The sequence below is a fragment of the Lepisosteus platostomus genome, chromosome 9 (genome assembly GCF_059453375.1).
Source record: "Lepisosteus platostomus isolate fLepPlt1 chromosome 9, fLepPlt1.hap1, whole genome shotgun sequence".
In the NCBI taxonomy this organism is placed as follows: Eukaryota; Metazoa; Chordata; class Actinopteri; order Semionotiformes; family Lepisosteidae; genus Lepisosteus; species Lepisosteus platostomus.
The window spans coordinates 27945012-27971160 of record NC_142619.1 but is presented as its reverse complement, the minus strand read 5'-3'; the positions used below and the strand labels follow the sequence as shown (position 1 = coordinate 27971160).

Below are 26149 nucleotides of genomic sequence, written 5' to 3'. Positions count from 1 at the left end.
AGCATCAGTCACGTGATGCCCTTATTAACCATGTTCAGTATTAGTAAAATACAAAAGCACAGATGTTAATAAAGTCATGAATATACAAATTAATTGCAGCATGTCATGATGTTGTTGAGTTACAGTATATAAGCAGTGAAAGCAGGATTTGACTTTAGTCCCATTTCATAAAAGCAACATTATACAATGTCTGCAATGGCTTGACAAGAACTGTTGTTTCTGAACAACTTCTATCTCATTATAACCTTTTCAAACATTTAATTTAATTCTTCAAACTCTGTAAGGCTGAATGTTGGTCATATTCTGTGATGCGATTTTAGTATTCTATTAATAACAAATTCTATTTGTGTACTATATGTAGGAGATATTGCTTGTCTACATACAGCATGTAACTTAGACATTATTAGTTTAAATCCTACCTCCCTTTTTCCCAAAAATAAAAGACAAGACTGAAAGGCTGAGGCACATGCCAAGGACTGACCATGCCAAAGACTTTTATCCATCTGAAATCGGACATTTCTTTTAGATCAAGATTAACTATTTCTTGATATGAGGAGTGCTGGGATCTCAGATGTGAATTCACAATGTGTTTTCACAAGATCTCAGTGAGTAGCAAGATGTTTTAGGACAAATGAAGACAAATGAATAAAAGCGATGCTGCTCTGTTGTCGCCATTTTGTATGGTGAAACCATAATCCCTTTTCCAAAAATCCCCCTTAATTTAAGATGATAAAAATAGATGCATCCTGGCTTTACATCTACAGTGACACTTTGGCTTTTCTTCTTTAGAAAAGGATTTTTTGTCTATGACTTTTCATTGAAGAGGTTCAACACGCCTAGGTTGTAAAGGAACAAGCAAAGATTCATTCCATGCTGAAAGGCAAATCAAAGAAACACTACAGTATGTTTCAGTTTTGGAGTCTGTAATGCATAAAGACAGCTCCACAGCTGAAACATTGTGTTTCATTTCTTTACCTTTCCACATGAAATGAACCCTTACCTACAGTATACTTTCAATTGTATCTGTGAACAGAGCTCTTATAATACTGGAATTAGCATTATAACTACAAAACTAGTAACACTGCACTCAAACTGCCAAGTTCAATGAAATCGTCCGCTAGTCATACTTAGATCTATAAATACTTAGGGCTGTTATAAAACTTCAGCATGGTGATTGTTTTATGAAATGCCGGTTATTAAAATGACCTAATTTAATTTTTTGTAATAACTGTCATCCTCTAACCATCATGATTAAAAACAAAACACAAAACACTAGACAGCATTACCTTCAGGTTTTTGTGTGTGAAGAGTATGACACATAAGTACATGACTCGGAAAAAACACACTGTAAAATTATTAAACTGAAATGTTTTATTGTTCAACTCTGTATTTACTTGCAAAGCCTATCACCATAGCTACTGTATGTGCAGTATATCCCTCACGGATGTGAGTTTGTTATGCAGAGGTGTACTATTGGTCCCATAGATTCTGACAGGACAAGATGATATATTTCATTATATTTTTTATGTAATGTGAAACAACATTTAATTTAAAAAAAATGCTATTTTAAATTTATTGAGTTAGAAAAATAACACATCAAATGTATGGATCTCAAAATTTCAAACACTCTGATCTGTTTCATCTGGGTAGAAATGTTTGGGCTGTATACTCAGTTTAAATGTTTTTTAAATCAACATTACAAATCAAGAAAGCTTAACAGATTAAGAAGCAAATAACTCACTTTAGAGTAGTAAAAATATACCGACTTACTCTGATGTAGTTAGCATTTATATAACTGCTGAGAGGGTCATATATGTTCTTGGTCTTCAGACATACTCTAGAATGTGGATCTATAAAAATAAAATAATAACATTTTTTAAACATCAATTGAACAAGCTGAGAAATTCTACAACAATACTAAATAACGTTTACTTAACATTGACTGAAAGAAAAAGAATAGCTCAATTTGAGTTTTTGTGTGTAAGATGAAAAACAAAACATCACCTTGCTTTTACTACAGAGTTCTGGTCTTTCAAATCCCACTTTATTTACACTTCCCTCAGACAGTAAATGTTTTAAAGAAGGAAACTACACCCACAAAAGGAAGAAATGGCGTGCCACCTTCTGTGTACATGAGACAAGAGAAACGATGATCACAGTGAACTGATGAACTGCAAAAATAAGAAACGTGTGGCCAAAATTATTAGCTCTAATGTGTGAACAAGAGCACCAAAATGTAAGACCTACCTAACATTTGCTTATCTTTTCACTTCTTGTTTATGCAACAGAGTGGTTTAGATAGAGTACTTAAAGAACAATGATTTGCAAGGCTTTGGAGTTTGTTGTAATATTCAGGGAAGGAACAATGCTGTACAATTATTGATAACTGAATTCCTTTTCCGCAATGTGAGAAATGTATGAGCCAAGAAGAACGCGATAACGCTCAGATATAACAGCTCCAAGTGATTATACAGTATAATAAAGTAATTTCTTCAAAATGGGTAAGTAGTGAGGACAGCTTGTTCTGCCTGCTTGGACCGTACCTAATTTTATTATTCTTTTTACCCTCCTAAGCCAATGGAAAGAACACCTCATTTCACACACATTAACCTTGAACTGCCTGTTCTTGTGATGAGTGCAATAAAGCTTTTCCTTCTTGTCTTTCAGTTCCCTGCAATCTGGTCTGGTTCACAATCTTTGCAGCAGGAGGACAGGAAATCTCCCATTCCTTCACAATGCACAGCAATAATTAGTGATTTCCCTGGCCAAGCAGAGCTGAAGCGACCTTGAGATACACCCAGCCCTGCAGCCTGACCTTTGCTGAGATGACCTTCAAGGCACTGTCAGTTCTTTTAGCCAGCTTCAGGGAAGCACCAGGCTGAAATGTAGAGATGCATGGATTTCAAACTACAAGTGGCTTTTAGAAGTGGATTATAATCTTAATTGACAAAAAGACCATACTCTCTGAAAATGGATATCCTACATTCACGAGATGCTATTGAATACCCTCTGCTCCTGCAGCCAACATAACTAGTGGAATTAGTGGACATATTGCTTTATTTATTTTTCGGAGATTTAAAACGAGATGTCAAAAGCAGATGATATTGTTAAAAGCCAATTTGATTAATTTCAGATTATAACTCTAAATCTCCAAATAAGACATCCTACTCACTTTTTTGACATCATACTCACAAACACCCCTGCCAAGTACCAGCCTGTTGATTTTCCTAAGGATGTTGATCATCATACTCATCATCATTAACATTAAAATAAACTCATTTTTCCGTTTAAGCAAGTATGTGTTTTTTAAAAAAAGATTTTGGATGTTGATTCAATGTTCTGGCATTATTTCGTTTAGCTGATCATTCATGACTGATCCTGATACTTCACGTGACTTTGCCTGCTAGATTAGCATTGTGTATACTGTAGGTTACCTGTGGATCAGCCTACTAATCGTGAAGCCTGGTGAAAATTAATAAAGAAAAACATTGAGTAAACATTATTAAAACATTATCAAGATAACTCTTTTGTGTCAACAGTGTAACATGCCAATCGAACTTAGGTGGACTACCCAGCACTGGAGTGAAGTCCTCTTTAGACATAAGGCAAGATTCTGTGTAGGGCACCCTGGCAGACATCCGAGCATGTGGATGTGCCGAAAGATATGACAATTGCTGTATCAGAGGGGAGGTCTAAGCTCTATGGCATTAACGGTCATGTCTAGTCACTACAAAAGTCCACTTTTAGTGTTATTTAGCGAATGTCCCTGAGGTGAAAGCTTCTGGTCCAGCTGTGTTGAGGGTGTGGTCCTCTCCCAGCCTGTGGACTGGGCAGTCCTCTAGGATGTGCTGAATAGTTTGCCCCATCCTACAGGAACACAGAGGGCCTGAACTAATTCCCCATCTATAGAGGCTGAAAAAATATGGATCATTCCTAAAGCAATTTAGAGTGGATCATTCCATTCTTGAGAGGTGAAAGCCGAGAAGTGGTTGGGCAAGGCATGTAATGAGGTGCTAGTTTAAGTCTAGTTATTCCCAGCCCAGGTGGAGTCCGTATTGAAGTCTGGTTGGGGAGGGTGTTTGGAGATTGTCTGTTTAGAAGGCAAACATCTTTTTAGGGAATTCAATATGTCCTCATGTAGTGGCAGGTGGGGAGTGTTTTGGATCTTTTGGAGCATTGTTTGGGTTATTGCAAGTTTTTGGATCTGTGGAGGAGTGATATTTGCATGGATGAAGAGCCAGGGGAAAGGTGCAAGCTCTGCCTAATTTCTTGCTGGAACACCAAAATGTGACTGCAGAAATGGTAGCAAGTGTGCTCCCAGAACATGACCAATGTAGACCTTTTAAGATCTGCTTTCCAGAAGTCTTAACAAATTGGAGCAATTTTAAATGTGGCAATTGCTGGTGGCTGTTGAATTCCATTTGAATATTTGAGAAAACCTTGCCTTAGCCTTGCCAGCGCAAACCCCACCCCATGACATCTTACAGGAAAACCCAGAGCTTAAGAAATAAAGGCAAACTAAGATGACACTCCAGAGCCAAGTATAGGTGGGATCCTTCAATACATCCGCTGATAGCTAGGACGATATCCAGAAAGGTTAACGGAGCAGACAACTCTAAATTGCACTTCAAATTACGAAGAGACTTTTTAAAGAGTAGTATGATCTTAATTCGTATCAATGGCAAAATACTGTACTAAATTGTTTCTGCATATACTGTAAAAACATAGTTACTGTATATCTATAATGACTCACTTTTTCTTGTTATCTGATATCACATTGATGGTGTCTGAAAAGACAGACCTTTCACTGCCACTTTCATCTACTATTTAGGATATTTATTTTAACCAAAACTGCCCCATAGTCTACTAAGTTTGTGAATTTCCCTTTTTCCTGGCCCCTCCAGCCTTGCAAGTTATAAGGACACTTGCTGTCAATCTTTTGATTTGTCTGTTTTTCGCTCCCTCCATTGTGCACTGGTAGTTCAATGTATTAAATTACTCTGGTCATCAGGCGAGTTTGAAAGCCATGGAAATTTGCTTCAAAGGTGTAAATTTACCAAGAAATAATATACTCCTATGACAAATAATACTTATGTATTGCTTCAAAAACAGCAAACGTCTGCTTGGGGGTCTCAAAATGTGGAGTACATTATGTACTGCAAGGAAATGTTCTTTAAGTCTCATCACTGACCATCACTATGAAAATAATATTAAGTAAAAAAACGAAAAAGAAGTCACTGATTTAAGGTGGAACAATAGACTATCTACCTTCCCCAGTGCTTACAAGAAAAAAGCTATGTTAAAAAGGACTGTACGAAATAATTGCTTAAGAGGGGTGATTTTTATATGAACACGGTAGATGTTTAAGGAATCCAACAGCTAATCAAAATCAAAAGTCCTATTAGCAAGTCCAAAATTGTTCTGCATGACTGGTGTCATAAGTGCCAGCCAAGTTTCAGTTCAATAAACCTTGTAGAATCACATGTCCATATGTATATTTTATTTACTTGATTGCGACAATACTGATAAGCATAGGTTCAGTTTCAGGATGTACTGTAGGAGTTTTCTTTAAGAACATGTGCCTAAACTACAAAACTATTAAACAAAATACAAAACTGAAACATCAAAAAACATAACTCTGTAACTCAGATGTTTATGAAACTTTGTTTTCAGTATTCCTGTGTTTTTCTAAGGGTGAGAACACTGTAAAATAAAGTTGCCATGCTATCATTAACACAGCACTTACTTGGCAATATGGTTTTGTATCTGTTTTTAGTTCCATGACTTGGAATATCCAAATCTTTTGGATCCACAAAATTCATTGGAATTTCCTGCAACACAGACAAAAATCCTTAATTTAAATGACACAGCTTTCTTTCAGTTAATGGGGAAAAAATATTTAAAAGACGACACATAAATGATTGATCCCAGCTGGAAGTTTTGTGTTCTTGCAAGCTAATATGAACACACGGCTGGAAGGGTCCAGAAATTCATCTTCTGTGCATGGACACCGCTCGGGGATATTTTAGCCTGATGATGGACAGGACCTGCACAGCTAACAGTTCCAGGATCTGCTAGAGAATGCAGATCCAAGACCTGCTGAAGAGGGCATCACATACTACTGTAAGCACTCCTATTGCAGGTACACTCACACTTCCGTTCCAGAACCTTTCTATTGAATCAAAGGACAGTCTATTCTGGAATGGCATGTTTACATGTGTTTGAAGGAAAAAGGGCACTGCTGACACACTGCAGTGATGACGGCATTAACAAGCACCATCATTTGAAAATTACATCAGGAAGCTGACGAAGATGGTTGGAAAACATTTGAAATCTTATCTTATTTTACTAGGCAATCTTACTGCAATCATGTCTACATTAAGATGTACTGTAGTAGGCTCACACAATGAGGAGCTATCTAGAAACATATGGAATAAACTGTTTTAAGCACCTGAATCAAGGCAGTGCTGTGATGATGTTGTTGGTAGCACTGCCCATTGGGTATTTTTTGCAGTCTTTCCAGGACACATCTTGGATCAGATCCTCTCATAGTCTTTGCTTTTCAAGACTAAAAAAGCTCAGTTCCTTAAGCTTTTCATTGTAGGACCTTCCTTTAAGTCTTGGAATCTTATTGTTCTTCTTTGGACTGATTCCAGAGCAGCAATATCTTTTTTGTCATGTGTACTTGGTGACCAATATGCCATAATACCTTAAATGAAGTTTTAGCTGTGCCTTGTACAATATTAACATAACATTGTACATTTTAAACAGTTTGCCCTTTTTATTGCCTTCCTACATTGTCTACAAGATGTACACGATGGTTCAACAAAACACCTACAGTATTTTCCTGAAGTTAAGTTCAATGTATTTTTGCTACCTTCATGTAATTAATGCTTGGAATTCTTCATTTTTGTGGGCATCTCAGCCCATTCCACCATTCCACACCTCCTGCTTGAGCTGAAGCAGTGATTAATAGCAGAAGAACACCCAGTCCACATGAGTTTGCACAAACGCAAGTTCTAGTTTTCGAAATCACCTGCGGCTGCAAAATGGAGGACATGCTGCATGGGATGTGAAGACTGCAGGGAACTGAGGTGTACAGAATGGATTCGTATCATTTGGAAGTGACCGCACGTTACTGCAGACATTACCACAAACTCGGCGTGCAGGATCTGTGTGTTGGCCACAACTTCGCGGAGCTGCTTCCTCGTCAGGGTGCGGCTGGCTGTCTGCAAGTACTCCATGGCTACTCTCTCGCGGGGGGTCTGCCCACTGCTGAGGGGCTCCACGTTCCCCAGGGAGCTCATGTCCAGAGTCAGAGACACATTGGAGCCTCGCCTGCAGGAAACACAATATACAGTCAATAAGTAGAAAAAGTCCAACGTGTAGAGAAACAGCACTGAAGCTACTTTAAAAGTCTCCGATGAATAGATCCATAAGAGGCCTATAGTACAGTAATTCTGTTTTGGAAAAATCCATTCAGAGATTTTATACAGTAGACAAGTGGTGTTACTTTGTGGTAAATGTGTCTTAACAGCTCATTAAATAGGACCTTGAAGATGATGATTGTATATTAACACATTAAAATGCTTCACAACTCCTAGAAAAAAGCAATACTAAAAAAAACCTTGACCATTTGTTAAGAAATACGAACGCTGAGCAAAGTATGCACTCCACAGAAGTGAACATGTAAAAAAATGTGTTTACTAAAGTGGTTATTAGCAATATTTGTGAGGGCTCGCTCCCATAAAAAGAGAAAATTGCAAGGTCAAAATGAAATAGGTTAATACTTCAAAACATTTTGGCACAATCTTATGTGGTACATATATTTTCTAAAATAGCCATCAACAAAAAATATGGTTTCTACTCAGGCTAAATACAATTACATATTATGAAAACTAAATTACAATATCTTGCCGCATACAGTATGTTATTTTTAACATTTTTAAAAGCAAACAAACAAAACAGTTGGCATTAAAAGCATGACATTCACTTTCACTTCTAAATGGTTTAATTCCAGTTTCTTTTTTAACACATCACTTTTCACAAGACAGTATACAATAGACCAGTTGAAAACATTTTTTCTTATTTACTGCTATTTGAGTATAAGTGTGAGCATAAATTACTGAACTAGATTGTGTTTGATAAAGTCACTTTTACGTACAGACGCTTACTGTTACAGTTTGGTAATGAAGTGAACTCTTTTGTGTGGTACTTTTTTTAATTTCTGAAATAGAAATCTTCACAATGACGCCTGAATACAGACTCCATCAAAAAAAAAATCGCCAGCTGTCCATCACTGCAGAATCCCTCACCCAACAACTCAATTTATCATTTGCTGGCCCTGTTCCAGGTTTCACAAAATTAATCTCCTGCTCGGACGTGATGAGAAAAAGAGATTCCCGCTTCACAGAAGAGATTTTCCAATTGTTTACTTAGGCCCAATCAGTTCTTTAAATACTCCCTTCAATGTTTATTCAGAAAGCTCCTAGAGCGGAACACCCTCCAGGTCTCTGCCTTTCACTTTTATAAGCCGGAATCATTTTTTCTACTATCCTCCGAGAGCTTTTGGCCTTTCACCTCCACCGTGAAAACCAGAGAGCCATTTTGCACCCCCCCTCCTCCCCCCTCTTGGCCTCTTCCCTGTTCCCCAGGGGTCGGTTACTCGGCTGCCATTCAGCTATCTGCTGAACTGCAAGTACATACAGCCCTGCAGGTGGAAGGAAGACATTAATTAGCTGTACAAGAACAGTACTGGCTGAGAGTGTGGGATTGGAATATCAATATCACCTCCAGGATCAGGCCCTCTCTTGTAGACCAAGCCAAGTTAGAGGAGAAATGACAACTGCTGCTAAAGACATTTAACTGCGTACAATACACTACGACTGATCATTATATACAAATATACAAAACACAAAAGACAACAGTAATACAAACAGAGAACAATGGTGGAACGAAGTATATCACAAGCATACAGCATGGCATATCAACAGCTTTAAGATGTGAAGTGCGAAAGTGTAATACAAGAACTTTTTAGGAAAAGATATTTAAGGATGGACCAGTCCTGGAAGAGCTCTAAAAAACTGACAATAAGCAGCTTTTTGGTTACTGGTTGCAAATTGAAACTGCAAAATCTGGCACCCGCTTGATGTCTGAATCAGGCAGTATAGTATATTTATCATAGACTATGCAAAAGTCTTAGAAACATTAGATACAATCAGGAGTGACGAGATGTAATATTGGCATGTTTACTCAGAACCTTTATGGTAGGATTATATAAAGTACTTTTCGATTTCTTTTGCTCTCACTTTATTATTGCAGATAGCAGCAAACAAAACTGAGAAAAACCTACTCTGGGAAAATTAAATTTAATAACATAATGGATGATATTATGCATTTCTGTTACCCTATATAGTTTTCCCATACATAGAGTACATATGATTTTTATACATACAATTACACAACATTTTAGGAACTTTAACTGAAGGTCACATAAAATGATCCATTACTATCCTATCACTACTTTGTCAAACATGCCCCAGATCAAGAAGGGCTCCATAAGGCAACTGTTTTTCTAACTATTGCCATTTCCAACCACTGTACCTCAGAGAGGGCTCTCCTTCTTCCTACCTGTACTGAAAGATTAATGTTGAAGATAATTTCTAAGGCTTTCTCTGATGTATTAGGTGCCATCCATAATGTAATTAAGGAGCGATCCATCACTGAGAGTTTTTAATAAAATGTAATTAAAGTGACTCTAAGATAAGAGAATCCACTAATATTTATAGTACTGTTTCAGCCAAGCATCTCCAGCACGATTTTCCTGCAGGCTAGATTTAATCTTAATGCCATTCAGTATGGTTTGTTAATTTACTGTGCATGAAATCTTCCAGATTGGAAGAAGCAGCCTTTATTATAAATAGTCTGCGTTCCTTGAAATGTGTGGCAACTTTGTAATCTGAAATAACTGCTGGACAGCAGTTGAGTTACCTCCCAGAAATCCTATGGCATGATCAAATTTACGCTCTTTATGTAAATTTGACATTTTTCATCCTCAATCCAGCCTTTCCAGAATACAGGTTTATTAACAAGAATTAATAGATTTGGATTATACTATCATAACAGCTTTGGTTTTTATTAATACAGTTTGGGAGAGAAGAATACAAAGCTTGCCACTTAGCATGGTCAATCTTAAACTCACATTGAACAGATTATTCAAAAATCTGACCACAACATTGCAAAGTAACCTATACACACATAGTAAACATGTAGTGTTCTAGTAACTACATCCTTCACCAATTGATTTGACTCATTCTCAGGTGTTTCATGTCAGTGATATAATTTATTTATCTCTCCAGTCATAAACTATAAAGGTAACTTTTCATGCTGCAAGATACAGGCCTTTCAGGATTAATTGTTCTAAAACAAAACAAAATGACTACATTTTAGAAGAAGATCACTATAACACACATATAAAATGGAGTTCCGAAAAGCATCTACGGGAACTATTGATTTAGCCATAGTTTTCACAGCTCTACTCGGTGATGACTGAATGTTTCACTCAGTTGAAAAACTGGAATTTTGACTTTAAAAATGATTGTTTCTAATATTTTGCAGAGTTCTATCCACTATTATATGCTAAACATGTATAGTCCACAAATGCAGTGAGCATAGCATTGGTTGCGTGTTAATTTAATTAACATTAAAAATGAACTATAAATAGACATTTATTTTAGTTTATAAAAAGCTACTAGTAATCAGAATTCCTAGGAGAACCGCTCCAATCCTTGTTCTTTACTCATTGTGACAAAGGCATTTCATGCTCAGCAAGTCTGAGAGGGTTGAGGAAGTAGGCTTGACAAGCACTTCTGGACTAGACTTTAAGCAATCAGTATCTGGTGGGGACAGGAACTATCCGGCATCCTGTGGAAGAAAACAGCTGACATAGAGCCATTCCAACCTTTCCCTTTTAATCAGGCTTTCTAATGTACTGCCAATGCCTCTGTTCGGCTAATGATAAGGGCTAGTTCAGTGAATCCACTGGTACTGACTTTTTGTAGAGCTTATTTACACAACTCTGTTTCTTGCTCTGGGTAGATTCCCTGGGTAGATGCTTGTTAGCATGCAAGGCAGGGGTTAGAAGGTAAACACAGTCTCAAAACATACTAGGAGCAATGTCTGGATTTGACTGCAATAAACTAGCACTGGCATTTTACATTTAAAGTTAATTTTTAAATGGAGACTACTAAGACCCAATAAACATTTAAAAAACTATGTTTGTTGTGTTTTTTGTGTACAGCAGCGTATCATCCATATATAGTTCCTTCTTCTGCTTCCTTGAATAAAGGGACATGTTCAATGAAGACTGTAACTGGCATTTGGTATTTAGTAAGTTATGCATTAGTTATGCATCAGATCACTTTAATCAGAAGAGGAGTGATTTGTTGAGGTCTTTTAAACCTTAACAAACAATTTCCTGTATTTTGCTGTTTATCCATTTCCATTTCATAAGTTATTGATCCCCCTACCCCTGCCATACAGAATAATCAAATACTGTATATTACACAAACGTAATACATCAATCAAGTGGAAAATACATAGAAGTAAATTTAAAACTAAGAATAGGAGCTTTTTTATACAAATAAGGTGTACCCTGGTTTCATGCAAGAAATGGCTGGAAGCAAATTTACTACTGTACCTATTGGGCTAGATGGGTCAAATGGCTTCCTTTTGTTTGTTCTTAATTATTGATTCCACTACACATGCTTGACAGAGTTCTGCTGCAGATATCACTGTGAACTTCACTGACCAACATAACAAATTTGTCCATCAAGAATAAGTTCTAATAAGATTTATTGTCTCCGTGTGTTAAGCTGTGCAGAGGAGAGACGAACTGGCTTTTTGCAATACTTAAAGTATTTACTCTTACTAGTGGGCTTTTCAGCTTCATGTGACATGAAATGGTGTTCTCCAGCAATCAGCTTTGGAAAGCCACTTAAGTATCTATTTTAAAGAGGTTAAATAGCACATACATAACAAGTAATATTCTAGGATTGCACAGTAACAAGCATTGCTGCTTTACAGCATTGGAGCTCTGGGATTAATTCTTGAAGTGGGGTGCTATCAGTGTGGAGTCTGTATGTTCTACCAGTCTTCATGTTGGTTTGCACTGGGTGCTCTGGTTTCCTCCCGCACTGCAAACACATGCTGGTAGGTTAACTGGCTTCTGCGAAAACTGACCCAAGTGTGTGCGCGTCTGTGTCTATGTGAGTCCTGTGATAGATTTGTTTCCTGTCGAGGGTGTACCCTGCAATAATTATTACACTTATGGAGATTTTCTGGCCACTCAAAGCGCTTTACAGGTAATGAGGACTCTCCTCCATCACCACCAATGTGTAGCCCCACCTGAATGATGCGATAGCAGCCATAGTGCACCAGTACAATCACCACACACCAGCTATCAGTGGGGAGGAGAACAGAGTGATGAAGCCAATTCAAGGATGGGGATTATTACGAGGCCATGCTTGGTAAATGCCAGGAGGAAATTTGGCTAGGATGCTGGGGTTACACTCCTACTCTTTTCAAGAAAAGCCCTGGAATTTTTATTTAACATGGAGTGCCAAGACCTTGGTTTTAAATCACATCCAAAGGAAGGCGCCTTTTTTACAGTATAGTGTTTCCATCACTATACTGGGGCATTACGACTTAGACCGCAGGGTGAGCACCTCCTACTGGCCCCACTAACACCTCTTCCACACCTGTTTAGCTTCAGTTGGTTGCCAGTTGCAGAGTGATATAGCTGCTGACTATAGAATGGGCAAGCTAAACCAAACCATGTGTTTTCAATTCAGGAGAATTATTTATTTTTCTGGACACTGTCTCAGATTGTTTGCCACACATAATTCCCGAGACACCCACATGAGGCAGCTCATGTCTGTTTTAAACGTCATTACATGCAGACAAGAGATACAGAACAGAAATGTTTCCATATATGGACCTTTATGAAGCACTGATTCAACTGGTAAAGTACATGGGCGTCACATCACAGAATTCAGGAAATTCACCGCCTGTTGCCACACCAGTCACTGAATTGCATATCAGCGAATAATGTTTCCCAATCCAGTTGTATTTCAGATATAACAATGTGTGGCAGTGTCCAGAAAAATAAATCATTGTCCTGAATTGAAAAGGTTCAGTTTTCCAAATTCTTAGACATGATTTTGTAATGATTTACCAAGCAAATAACAAATAACGCCATGAAAGCACCCATCATGTCAACACCATAGCTGCATTTAGCAAGATAATGCATCCTTGTTTTCTGAGATTGAAAAGGGTTACAGCGGATTGTATGCATGTTGCAAAAAGCTTCAATCACTAATCAATATTATGGTGACTCGCTGGCAAGGCTGCATAAATTCGGTGAAAAATGACAGGGAAGTTTGCACTGAGTCATCCGTCCTAAAACCCAGACAGCCCCAAGTCAGTATTAATAATTCTGGGATCTGAATTCTGAGCTGTGTAGTGCACAGGTTGAAGATGATGATTCCTAGAACCTCATCACTGATAATTTATGGTTTATGGCAGGTGTGTATCAGCGATCTGGATTCTGATGTGGTTAGCAATCTAGTGAAGTTTGCAGGTGACCCCAAAATATGAGCAGAATTAGCAAAATTAGAATATGTAAGAGAAATGCAAAAAGACTTTTCAAAAAGACAAAAACAAAAATTCAGGACTGTGCAAAAACCTTGTAATTACTTTGAGTACAGACAGTGCAGGTTATTGCATGCATGTACCAAAAACATAAACTATAAATACAATATGGAGCACTCACTAAGTTTGAATAAGGTACTGATTAAAGACTTACAGGTACTGTATGCTTATGCAGACAGATTTGGGGTGTGAAGAAGCCATAAAAAAATAATTTTGAGTTACAGTACAGAACTGTATATTAAAAACTATAAAATACAGGTACTGTATATGGTTTAAGCGTTTCTATATTCAGTTTCTTGAAGATTTATATATTTATTATTTAAAATATCATATATAATATATTTATTATTTTAATATGAGTTTATTGTTGAAATAAAGCCAAAAACTTTGTTCTCTTCCATGTTAAGAACCAAGACTGTGTGTACAGTATGTACTGTATCACGCACTCAGATCTGTCAGGGTTATGTTATTTTACCTTCCAATGAATCTTTTCGTGATTTTTGAAGCAAACACCGCATTACATAATGCTACAAAAGTAACTGAGATTTCAGTAAAAGGTTAAACCCCTGTGACTATTTTATTTTTTTCAGATAGATGATGTTTGCTTCCTGCAGTTGACATCCTACAATGAAATACAGTTTCCTCAGTCATGTCTCAGTTTTTTGTTCTTTTTATGAGTACATTCTTGATAAGTGCTTTCCTCACTTTCCCCCATCGACAACAGGATCATTCTTGGACTCTGCTGTGCTTTCAATTGCTGCCTTGACAACTCTTCACAAGACGTGAACACACATTTTGACACTTACTCCAGACTGCATACTTTCCATTCTGCACGTAGGCAAGGACCTGCAGACTGTTCTCCGGAGGTCACAAAATGGACCTTCAGGATTTCAAACCTTTTAGACATTTAACTCTTCCTTTCCTGGAGCCCCTGGATTCTAAAAACAATTTGTCATAAACCGCAGCCATATTTGTTTTGTAACATTAGGAATTTGATCACCTTGAACACCATATACTATAGATGTGATAAGACAGTACCTGTTCAGATCTTGCCTGGATATTTCTAGGTGGCTTTGATTTCGTCCTGTGCCTTTCATGACATAAAAAGAGCATAAACTTTGATGGTACATTGTTGAACGTAATAATCCAACAATTTATTATTCACATTCATCTTATTGCTTCTTTGTGATAGTGTCAATATACTAAATGAAAAAGGAAATGCAGGAAAATGTGTATGCAGTAGATTGAAGAGAATTGAAGAAACATTTTTAACATTTGTGTTTATTTAACAGATACAGTATAATTTATTTTCTTTAAAACTTTCTGCTTGCTAATTTTTTTTTTATTTGGACACCTCTTTCTGCTTTTGCCAAGATGCTGTAATTATACTTTTGTAAAGTATAATTACTATTACTTCTTTATCCAAACTAGCAGGCATTAAGTATAAAAACACACCTATATAAAACTATTTATAAACCAGACTGACAGTAATTACATTTGATCACAGCAGTTAAGCAAGAATGACCCTTGTTCTGCTAGCATGGGAAGGCCTAAGCCAATGATAACAAACAGCAGTCCAGGAATACCAAGGTCCTGCTGGTTTTATAGTCATTTCTGTACTTGATGGCTACAAAACGTACAACATACTCCACTTCAGTAATAATAACTCCATCCAAATGGTTCACGGCAAAAAGCCCAATTTATCCACCACTGGCGTTCGCCTGGTGATGCAGAACTTGATTCAGCTGTGCCGATTCAGTTATGGAGCTACTGTACTGTATGTAAAACCTGGCCTTTTTATTTTTTGCTGTCGTGTACTTTTCAATCATGTAGAATGGTTTGCTACTTTTCACCTCAGAGGAGAATCTACTAACAATAGTCACTAAGCAGCCACTGTGCACTGACAGTCCTACAACACAGCAGATCAAGTAGAGCAGGAAAGGAAGGAATTCAGCCAGGACACTGGGATTACACACTTACTGTACACTATGTTCACAAACAGTGCCACACAATTTTTAAGGAACAAGCAGTCAGGACCTCATCTAATAATGTCTCATCTAAAGGAAGGCATGTACAGTGTGCCCTGTCACCATATGGAGCATATGGTTTTAGAACTTCCAGTCCACAGATAACAGCTACTAATCCACCAACACAACTTATAGCAGCAAACCTGGTTTTCCAACCCTAAAATCACTTTAGAAGCCAGTAATTGGCTGTTAAACACTCCACACCAGGAGCTATAGTAGGCTGAACAGGTGCTAAGTTTTCAACAAACCAGCAGCCCAGCTTGATGACAGCGAGCACTCTGTTACTCTTTCAAGGCCCTATATTTTGGAAGCAAACTTAAATGAAAGTCCTGTTCGGAAAGTGCACATTCTTCAGTGGGTGTCTGTAGGGGCAGAGTAAATACTGCAGAATTTAATATTTGGGGATTTGTAGACTGTACCATTTAGACTGGTTTGACTGACACAGTGTGGCTAATGTCTCAGTTGCTCTTTTGAATACATGAATGCAATCTTTCTCTTCACCATAGTGTTCCCGCTTAATCTCTGGTTTTAGGCTCAGCTCTAAGGTTGAATGTAGCAACCATTCTGTAACTGAAAAGTACATGACAGCAAAAATAAGACATGAAAATGACCTTTTTCTAAATAGCTTCACAACTAAATCTGCATTTTCCAGTGTGGAAGTTTGGTACATGGTATGGCACATGCTCCTACACATACAGTATCCAAATATGTCAGGTTCCTGGAGTCAAAATATGCAAAACTGCATGGTGCACTTCCCCATAGAATGAAATGATTTGAAAATGTTGCTGGCTACACACGTGCTTCTTTAAGGGTACAAAGAGAAGAGTCCCTCAGATATCGACAGTCCAGCATCTACAGTACCACCTTTAATGATTTAATAATGATTAAAAGACTCACCAGTGTAGCTGGCAGTGTGTAGCCCATCTGTAGGGTGATGAGTCAAACACAGCAGTATGAGTCTCATCTGCAATAGATGGACTTGTGAACATGTTTTGCTTTAGTACCTCAACTGGATGACTCAATGTGGCCAACGTGATCATCCATGGAGGAGGTTTTTGAACGTTTGGAAATCAAGGTCTCATATTCACACCTGTTTTTATGACATGACATGGCATGCATACTCTTCCATGGACTGGTAATGACGTTCCGCTGGTATTGGTATCTCTTTTCAGACACATCAAGTTTTCTGCACATCTCAGCTTTTCACCAGATTTGCATGAGGCCAGGCACCGTTAAACTGGTGCTCAGAAGTACCACCGATCACAGGTGAAGATCTGTTGTGGGCTCAAGCAGAAAAAGATGATAGTGCCCTTGTTCTGACATACTGAGAGGCATTTGTAATGGTTCTCAGTTTATACAGAAGGGGGACAAAATAAAGGAAACACATAATGAAAGAGAACTTGAAGTAACTAATTTGCAATTAAAAAGGTTTCTACACCTGTTTCATATTAATTTAATTGCTAATATGTTTCCGCTCTAAATGATCTCTTAAAATCAACATTTCTAAAGCAACATGAGAGATCAAATAGATTTTGAAAGATGTCAAATAGTTGGTGCCCAAATTGCAGGTGCATCAGTCACAGAAACGGCACAATTATTTAATGTGTCAAAGGGTACAGAAAATCACAATGGCTTGAGCCAAACATGGGGAAAACAGCATCAGGAGAGAGGAATAGTGGTCTCTAGTCAAAGCACACCAACACAGACAGACGGTTAATTTACAGCATAGCTGCTAAAAACCATAAAACGATGGCCTCATAAATTACCACAGAACTACACCTAATCTCAACCAAATCTGTGTGTTGTGAGCTTCACAAAGCTAATATTTGGTAGGGCCGCCATTCAGAAACTGCATATAACCATGGACAATTCACAACAATGCATAACCTAGTGTAATAATGATAACCTAGTGCACAAAACCTGGATTTCAGAGCAGTGAAAAAAGTAAAATAGTCTGATGAGTTGTATATTTTTGCATCCTATGCAGTAGCCCAATTTAGGGAGAATGAGGGATTTTGTTTGTGGAGATCTATGGAAACAAAGACGTGTTTTAAGGATGAAAAATAGTCTCAGTCGCAGGAATCAAGAGTAATGCCAAGCATTTTAGCAACAGAGGAGACAGAAAGGATGATAGAGTTAAGAGAAATAGAGATACATCATAATAAAGCAGGGTGTGTTTCTTAACTATTTCAGTATAAACTATAAATCTGAAATGAATCACATGTACTATAGATATAAAGCAATAAATAATTCCACCAGTTATTTTCAGTTACAGACACAGAAGGATGGCTGCCTAGACTTAGGGTCCTGTATGCGTACAGTTTGTATATTCTTCCCGTGTTCGGATGAGCTTCCTCTGACTGCCCTGGTTCCTCCCAAAATCCAAGAACATACTGGTAGGTTAACTGACTTGTGGGAAAACTGGCCCTGGCGTGTCTGTGTCTGTATCTGCCCTGTGCTGGACTGGAGGCCTGTCCAGGGTGTATCCTGGCTGGATGCATGGAAACAGAGGCAGTTTTGGACTAAAAATGAGAACAACACAGAAAATAAGTCAGAATAAAGTGCCAATATCAGTTTCCTTTATTGACTCTTCTCCTGACTTTGAGCTCATTACTCTCTTCTTCCTTGCCTCGCTAAACAAAAGGGAAAAAAAGAAAAAAGTAAAGATGAAGCAAGCAAAAAGGAATTCTGTCATCTAACTCAATAAGAAAGAAACACCTCAATGGCACTCCATCTGTTCTTTTAATGCACAGCCAAAAAGGAAGAGCAAGTGAGGGGTGGGGCAAAAGACAATCAGCATCCTATCAGCCAGGGTTTCCTGTCACTATGGGAACCAGCCTGATCGACCATTTTAGTTTCCTCTTAAGTTAAGGCCAACAGCAACCTTGTTGACCCACATCAACTCAACTGTATAACAAGAAGGGGAGTGTGGCTCTTCTTCACATACTGTATCTGTGATATAGCATGCAATGCCGAAGAACTCTCTCACCAGCCCTTTTCCCCTCTTCCTCCTCAAGTGTAAAAGGGTAACAAGCTCCTAATGAAGACGTGGACAACCCACAATACAAAGTCAGAGTGTTTAAACCATGACCAATGACTTCAGGAAGAGCAAGACAGGTCTGCGGAGAACATTTTTTGTCTGAAGGCTAAGTGAAGGACAACATCGCTTTTAAAACTCCATGAAAGTTCTCTTAAATACATCATATGTTGGGAGAAGCTCTGACTGCTAACTTTAAGCAAGTCAAATGAAAATACATGGGAAAAACCTTTTATGAAAATCACTGATGCTTGAATGCATCTTCAATTGCTGTGTAATGTAACCAGCAGCTGTACTGAAGTATTTAGATTAAAAATATTCAAAAACTACACAGGAACTGATTTTAATCGATGTAAAGAACTGTGGTGTTCAGGAAATAAAATTTCCACCCAGTTACAAAGATTATTAAATCTCTCACCCTTGATAATAACTTTAAATAATTACTACAATGAATTGAATATCAGGATTTGTTAACAAGTCGTTTTTCTGTAACACGACTTAAAGTGGGTAACACACTATGCAATCACTAATTTAGTCTCCCAGTTATGAAGAACTCTGAATTGTTCAAGTGTCAAAAGTGTGAAGTGATCATTTGTTGTATATCTTTATAAATTGCATAAAAAATAACTACCCAATTTAAAATGACAATGTATGACAACTTTAAAAACTTATACAGTGAATTAAGCATTGGGAAAGTGAAGTGAAATTTGTTATTTCTGCAGTACACCACTGAAAGTTGTATTTAAGATAAAAAAAATATATAAGGAAAAAGTACAGAATGTAAGCTTTTGTTTCTGGATATTAATTTACATACTGTACATATTTAGCCATGTCCCAGTACTTATGCTTTTCACTGTATGTTTGGGAACGGGTCTTTGAAGCCTGCAGAATCAATCCAAATGTAAATGCTTGCACAAAGTAATCTCACAGAGAACTGTGTTAGAACATCTGAACACCAGACATATTTGTCTCATCACCAAGAAGTCACATTTGCTTTGTAGCCTTGACTTTCTGTGACAGCTAATGGATTTAAAATACTGGTCAGATTACAGCTCATTTTTTTGTATTTCGTGATCATTTTACGGTTGAGATAAAAAGTGTGGAATAGTAAAATGTGTTGTTTGGAATTTTAGCATAAAACATTTATATCTGAGTCAGTATAATCGATTTACTGTACTCTTTTTCCATGTTGTATTGATTGCAGTGAGACAAATGTTTCCACAGTATTCTTCTCCCTCGTTAATACAGGAAGAGCATTGTCAGCATGGGATGCCATAAGTACCACAAGTGGCAGAGACTGAGGACAATACCAAAATACACTCCTGTTTCTTAGAGCCTTTCTTGTGTTCTTAACAATTGAGCACTGTGATGATTCAGACAGGAAACACAAAAACACCAGAGCTCAAATGTACCACTTCAGTCCCATATTTTACACATCCTCGCACCAACAGATGAGTAATTAGCACTCATTTTAATTAATTTAATTTTTAGGTAAAAAATATCTTTCAGTTAATGACAAATAAAGGGACCTTTAAAGCTGTCTCTAGCAATCACTTCTGCTGTATGCTCTGTGTATGAAAGGACATAAAATGCATACTGTACATTAAAAAGTAGGAAGTCTTTACCTCTGATATTCACTTCGGAAAACAAATGTCAGCAAAATGATTACTAAAAAGATGTCACGGTAGCTACTGTAAATGCCTCCTCATACTCAGCAAGCTGCTTGGAATGTCTGCTTTTGTCAGAAAAATGTAAATTTGTGTTTACAGAAATGCATTTGTTATACAAGTCACCTACAATGATAGAAAAGGCTCTGAAGCACATCCCCTGAAGAATAGCTACCAAATCCTAAAGGATTTATATACTGATGGAAAAAAGAAACGTAACATTTTCTGGAATGAGAATACTATAGTTATAGCTTATGTACTTTCACAAAAAGCTGTCAAAAGCTGTTGTGCACTGAGGCATTGCATCTTGCCAATCACACGAAAGCTCGTTAGGTGCACTTTTACCCAACAAGGTCCAAGTAGAACAATGCCTGATCAGGTCACCTTTAAAAAGGCCTTAATTCAAAGCTTAGGTCACTGCAAAGAAAAGGCCACACTTAGTCAGTTTTCTGTGCATTCCATAATGCCTCAAATGTCACCAGAAGCAAGGGAGAGGGCCATTGGCATGCTGCAGGCAGGCATGTCATGTGCCAGCGTTGCCAGACACTATGGAGTAAGCCGCTCCACTGTGTCCTGACTGCAGAGAAGGTTTCATCAGACTGGCAGGACAGATGACTGTCCAAGATCCGGTCGCCCTCGAGTGACCACACCAGAGCAGGACCGACACCTCAGACTGGTCCATCTGAGAGATCGTTTCAGATCTGCCATCCATACTGCTGCTGAAACTGCCGGCAGACACAATGCCCACATCAGTGACAGGACAGTGACACTCCATGCTGCTGGCCTTAGAGCAAGGCAACCTGTCAGAGGCCCTCTGCTCACACCTCCTAGACGTTATACCTGACTGGCTTGGGCCAGACAGAGGCTGTGATGGACTCATCAGCAGTGGCATCAGGGTCCTCTTCACAGATGAGTCACTCTTCAGCCTGTTCCACGCAGAGTGTGGAGGACCAGAGTGTGGAGGAGGAGGTGTTGCGTTTCTTTTTTCCATCAGTATACAGTACATTTGTCCTTAAGGATTTCATCTGTTTTACAGTATACAATGAGCAGTCTACTTTAAAAAATATATAGTTACAATTACACATCTCTAAGTATTATATTTTATAATATTGAGGCAGTAAGTCAGGCTAATAATGTTTACTTCATTCATTTATCAGAAAATAACCCTCTGAAAATGGCCAGCTCTTTCAAAAGAACAAAACCAAATGCACGGGATAAAGTTTTTTTGTAGGAGAACTTAACTCCCCCACCCACACACACAGTTTTCTGTAATAAATTCCTAGAGTTAGTAAGAATTCATGTGATCCCTGAATGCAGCACTAGGTGTCACAGTTTCCCTATCTGCCTATGGACCTGAAATGTTGGGTTTTAATACAACAAACAGCTGCATTCACAACAAGTTATCAAAATCTGGTTGTCTCATCTTCCCCATACAGAAGGCTGGCTAATCATATCTTTTTCTCTATTCAATGCTTTAAAGTAATAAACAATTGTTAAAATATTTTAGAATACAGTGCACCATCAGCACTTATTTTTTAAATTGTAGCTTTGAATTGGAGCCATGGTTTCCATTAAATTGTATTATCAGAATTAGTGGGCATATACAGTAGCTTTGCTTTATTCTATCTGCTTAATTTATCATAAAACTTACTGTTCACAACTTCATATTAAACTGAAATGAAAATATTTTTTTTGTTTCTCCTTTTGACTTGTTTTGAAATTAATACGTATGAATGCAGTAACTCTAGACGTATTTCTCTACATCTGAACAAATCATTAATAAGCCAAAATCATTAAAGTAGTTGTGTGTGTAGATTGTTCAAAAATAATTCTACACACACTTCCCTAATAATACTGTAGTGATCATTGTGCATTAAAAGGTGACCCCCACCCCCCAAGAAAAAAAAAACAATTACAAGGAAATTAACTCCTTAACCTCAAATTTTGACCAGTAATACAAAAGAGATAAAACAGATGTAAAACATTCAAAGTCTTCTCTTTTGGAAGTTGAGCTTCTTGGTTCAAAGCAAATCCTTTAATGGTGTTGGTGGCTCAGCATGACTTTTATCTCCAGCCTTCAGGATAAGCCCTCTTAAACCATCCCCATCCAAAGCAGTGACCTCAAAAGTCCTGAGCTTCAAGTTCAGGTCCTGCAAGGTTACCGTGTAACCCCTTAACCACACTGTTAGGTCACACCTCTTTTCCAAACATGAAACACCTTGGTTTTCCATCCTGTGGAAAAAGCACTGCACAACCGGCCCCTTTTATTATTTGCAACATGAACCATACTTAAAGGGGAACTGCAATGCTATTGTTATATTTAGGGTTATTGATGAGTGCATTTCAAACCACGATAAAAGTAAAATGTACACAGTAACTTGTAAACCCTCCAACATACAGTACATAAAAAATAGACCAAATGTACAGTTATGAGCAGTGTCATGTTATGTGATTTAGAACAAAGCAACAAGTAGGCTTGTGAATACATCTCTTTTATCCAATAGAAATATTTGATTTTTGATTATTTTGAAATGTGTAATTGTTTTCTATAACGCCAATTAATTTATTTTGTTACCAAGATTTAATAACTATTCTGAGAAATTGGGACTTGATAAATTGGGTTATTCTGACATATATGTTTCTGAAATATAATTTCCCAAATAAAAACAGGTGTAGAAAAATATACTATTCCGTGAATATACAGTACACATAATCTAGATATACATTTGCCTAGAATTAAAAATGTCAATAAAGTAAATTTTACTGTCAGCAATACCGCATGAGTAAAATGCAGTTATATTAAGTGGGATATTGAATTAGCAAGCGTTGTTTGCCTCTTAAAATCTAGAACCAAGCATTAAATCTAGCACTAGTATTTGTAATATAAAAATACAGTATGTGCCCCACTACAAGAGTGCACTATTATTCAGCAGTGACGAGTCATCAGGTTCTTGATTATTGTTGGTGTCTAACTGCTCATTCACAGGAGACTGACACCACAAGATTACTCAGTGAAACAAGATGTCAGTGAAACATGTGTTCAAATGGTGTGAATTGCTTCAGACCAGATGGATGAGGGTGTACAGGGAAAAAACAATATCAGCCGCCACATAGGATAATGAGGTCAGGATTACATGTGTAATCCGCAAACACCATTTGTTTGTGAATGTGTCATTCTTCTCGAATGATATGAATGGAGTAGAAGTCAGGGACCTTCAGGGATGAGGAGGAAGGCAGTGCAGCACATTAACGAGCATGCTGTTGACTTATAACCCAACCCATACGGAATGGATCTTCCACTGCTGGATTTTCATGCAAGAAACTCTCAGATTAAACTCTCAGTGATCAGAAATTCAATGTAGGAACGGCTCAGGAAACCCCTATTAAAATGCTACAATGGTAAAGATGTCTCACACAGATGTAGGCCACAGCATTCTTATTTATTTATCAACCCTGCTCTACGTTCATTAGCATGTCTGTTTCAGAACTCTTCCACTTGTTTCCTGTCACCAACAAGGGCCTTTATTCCATGCTGTGTAAAGTGAATGCTTAATGGGTTGACCTTACCTTTCCTGCAGGCCCACTGGTTTCATCCTGAAGGGAGAGGGGCTGGCGGACAGACAGGGTTTGATCTCTGGCGTTGACTGGGACTGGGGATCGGCACCGATGCTGGCAGGCTTGGGCGCCAGCTCTGGCTGCACCATGCTGTTGGCAGTCTTCAGCTGGGACTCCTTGGTGTGGACGGGGATGGGGGTGAGGTGGATCTCCCGGCTCTGCTCCTTGTACTGCCGATCAGGGAATTCAATCTTCTCTTTCAGCCGGTACAAGACCTGGCGGGATCAATCGGGGAGGCTCAGATCACCCGTGTTTCCAATAACTGCCTTTCAAGCTGTGTAGTATACTGTATATCTGGCCCATTTGGTAGTTAGTTGATCCAAGGATCTCACACTTTAGTTTCAACTAAATGTTTGAAGATTAATAGTATTAAACTTCACCCAAAGCGCTTTGCAGGTAATGGGGACTCTCCTCCACCACCACCAATGTGCAACCCCATCACTCTGGATTGACTTTGTCAATAATTTCCAGGCTTTTGAATACTGTGCTTGAATAAGGTCCCCTTGGTTTAAGACTAAAAAGGCTCAGTTATTTCAGCCTGTCAGTGTAGGACATTCCTTGAAGTCCCACAATTCATCTGGTTGCTCTTCTCCGGATAAATTCCAGAGCAGTAATGAGTAAATGAGCACAAAATGAGCATCAGCGGCATGAGTCTCTCTATACAGTACTTATCTCTGGTCAACTGTCTGGACTATTGGTGCAAGCATGGCTTGTTCATTAAATACCTCACAAGGCTCTAATAGAGGGAGGGGCTCTATTTTGGAATATATCCAGATATTTAATGAAAAAGCCTTGATAGGAGGGAAGGATGGACAACAGGTGATATTGGGGAGTACTGGTCCTCCCACACATTTAATCTATATTCCATTATTCAGAATGGACAAAAAGCATGGTGGGGTCATATCTTTATAACCCAGTTTACTCTTCTGGCCTGGGTTGTTTTCTCAAATATCTGAGTAAACAGGTATTTAAGTTTGTTGACATAAAGTCCTTGTTTTCTTTCAGACACCAACAAGCCAAATAGGTAGCCTGTGCTTTATGCATACTGTATGTCACAAGTGTTTATTTTATTGCACCTGGGCCCTGTACATTTCTTGTAACAAGGAATGATGTTGACAACTTGGCTTAAATTGCGGAGCCAAGAGGGAGATACATGATGGTTATTGCTACTAAAATCCCTCCCCTTCCCCCTTGTCTGAGTCACTCCACCACACAAATATCCCAGTCGGACATACAGTACAGCATTTGTATGTCACTGTATGTTTATACCAGTGCCAAGGAGAATTAAATTAAACAGATCTATAATGGAAAACAGAATCATATAATCTATAAAATAAAGCTTATCCTCTTGGGATAGCACTGTCTCCCTAAACCTAAACTCTGAGAGTCCCTCCTGCTTGAGTAAGGATTTTGTAAGTTATCTCAAAAGTTGTATTACTTGAGGGTTTAACCTCAGACAAGTGTCAGACCACCTGGACTTATTTATGGTGTGAGTTTGTGACATTTGCACTGCTTATGTAAATTGATTAAATGGTTTGACTTGATCCTAAGTGTATAGCTTACAGAGTGAGCCAATGCTGTGTGCAGTGTGAGTTTTAAAAGCACAATTATACCGTAGTAAGTCTTTAATTAGTTGTGTAAGCTCTAGACAAAACAAGATACAGCACATATCTTGTAAGGTTACAGTGCTTATCTCAATCTTCTAAGAATAGTGCTGTGTATCTCTACAAATACACCTTAACAAGACCCATTTAAACTCTTGCATTCAGAGATCCAGATGCACAGGAATTTCAGGTGTATATTCCTGATATTACAAATGCTGTTTCTGCATATTTATATTACTAATTTGTACAGTAGTCATATTATCTCATCATCATTGGCAAGCAAGATGTTACATGCAGCTCCGTATGCACTAAATTTTAAATATACAGTGTATTTTTTTTCCTGTGTAAATTTTGGTTTCCTAAAAGATAAATCTTTTTATGTGTGGTCCTTCAGTAGTTCATGCTGCAAAACTGAAGCTCATATTCCTAGTAAAGTGAAGGACATGCTGTGCTGTTCAGGATTCATAAAAATGCTGTATGACTACAGTA

At 38.0% G+C, this 26149-nt stretch overlaps 1 protein-coding gene across 1 annotated transcript in view; it reads right to left on the bottom strand.

The window, feature by feature from the left end:
• The window catches only part of ptprr (protein tyrosine phosphatase receptor type R), a 91812-nt gene that overhangs the window by 14336 nt on the left and 51327 nt on the right, over positions 1 to 26149 (bottom strand). The window contains exons 6-9 of the mRNA XM_088644556.1: positions 24009 to 24271; positions 7152 to 7338; positions 5747 to 5831; positions 1771 to 1850 (exon numbers count right to left, since the gene is read on the bottom strand). Coding sequence (XP_088500682.1) covers positions 1771 to 1850; positions 5747 to 5831; positions 7152 to 7338; positions 24009 to 24271 — 615 coding nt within the window. The remainder of the gene's footprint in view (positions 1 to 1770; positions 1851 to 5746; positions 5832 to 7151; positions 7339 to 24008; positions 24272 to 26149) is intronic.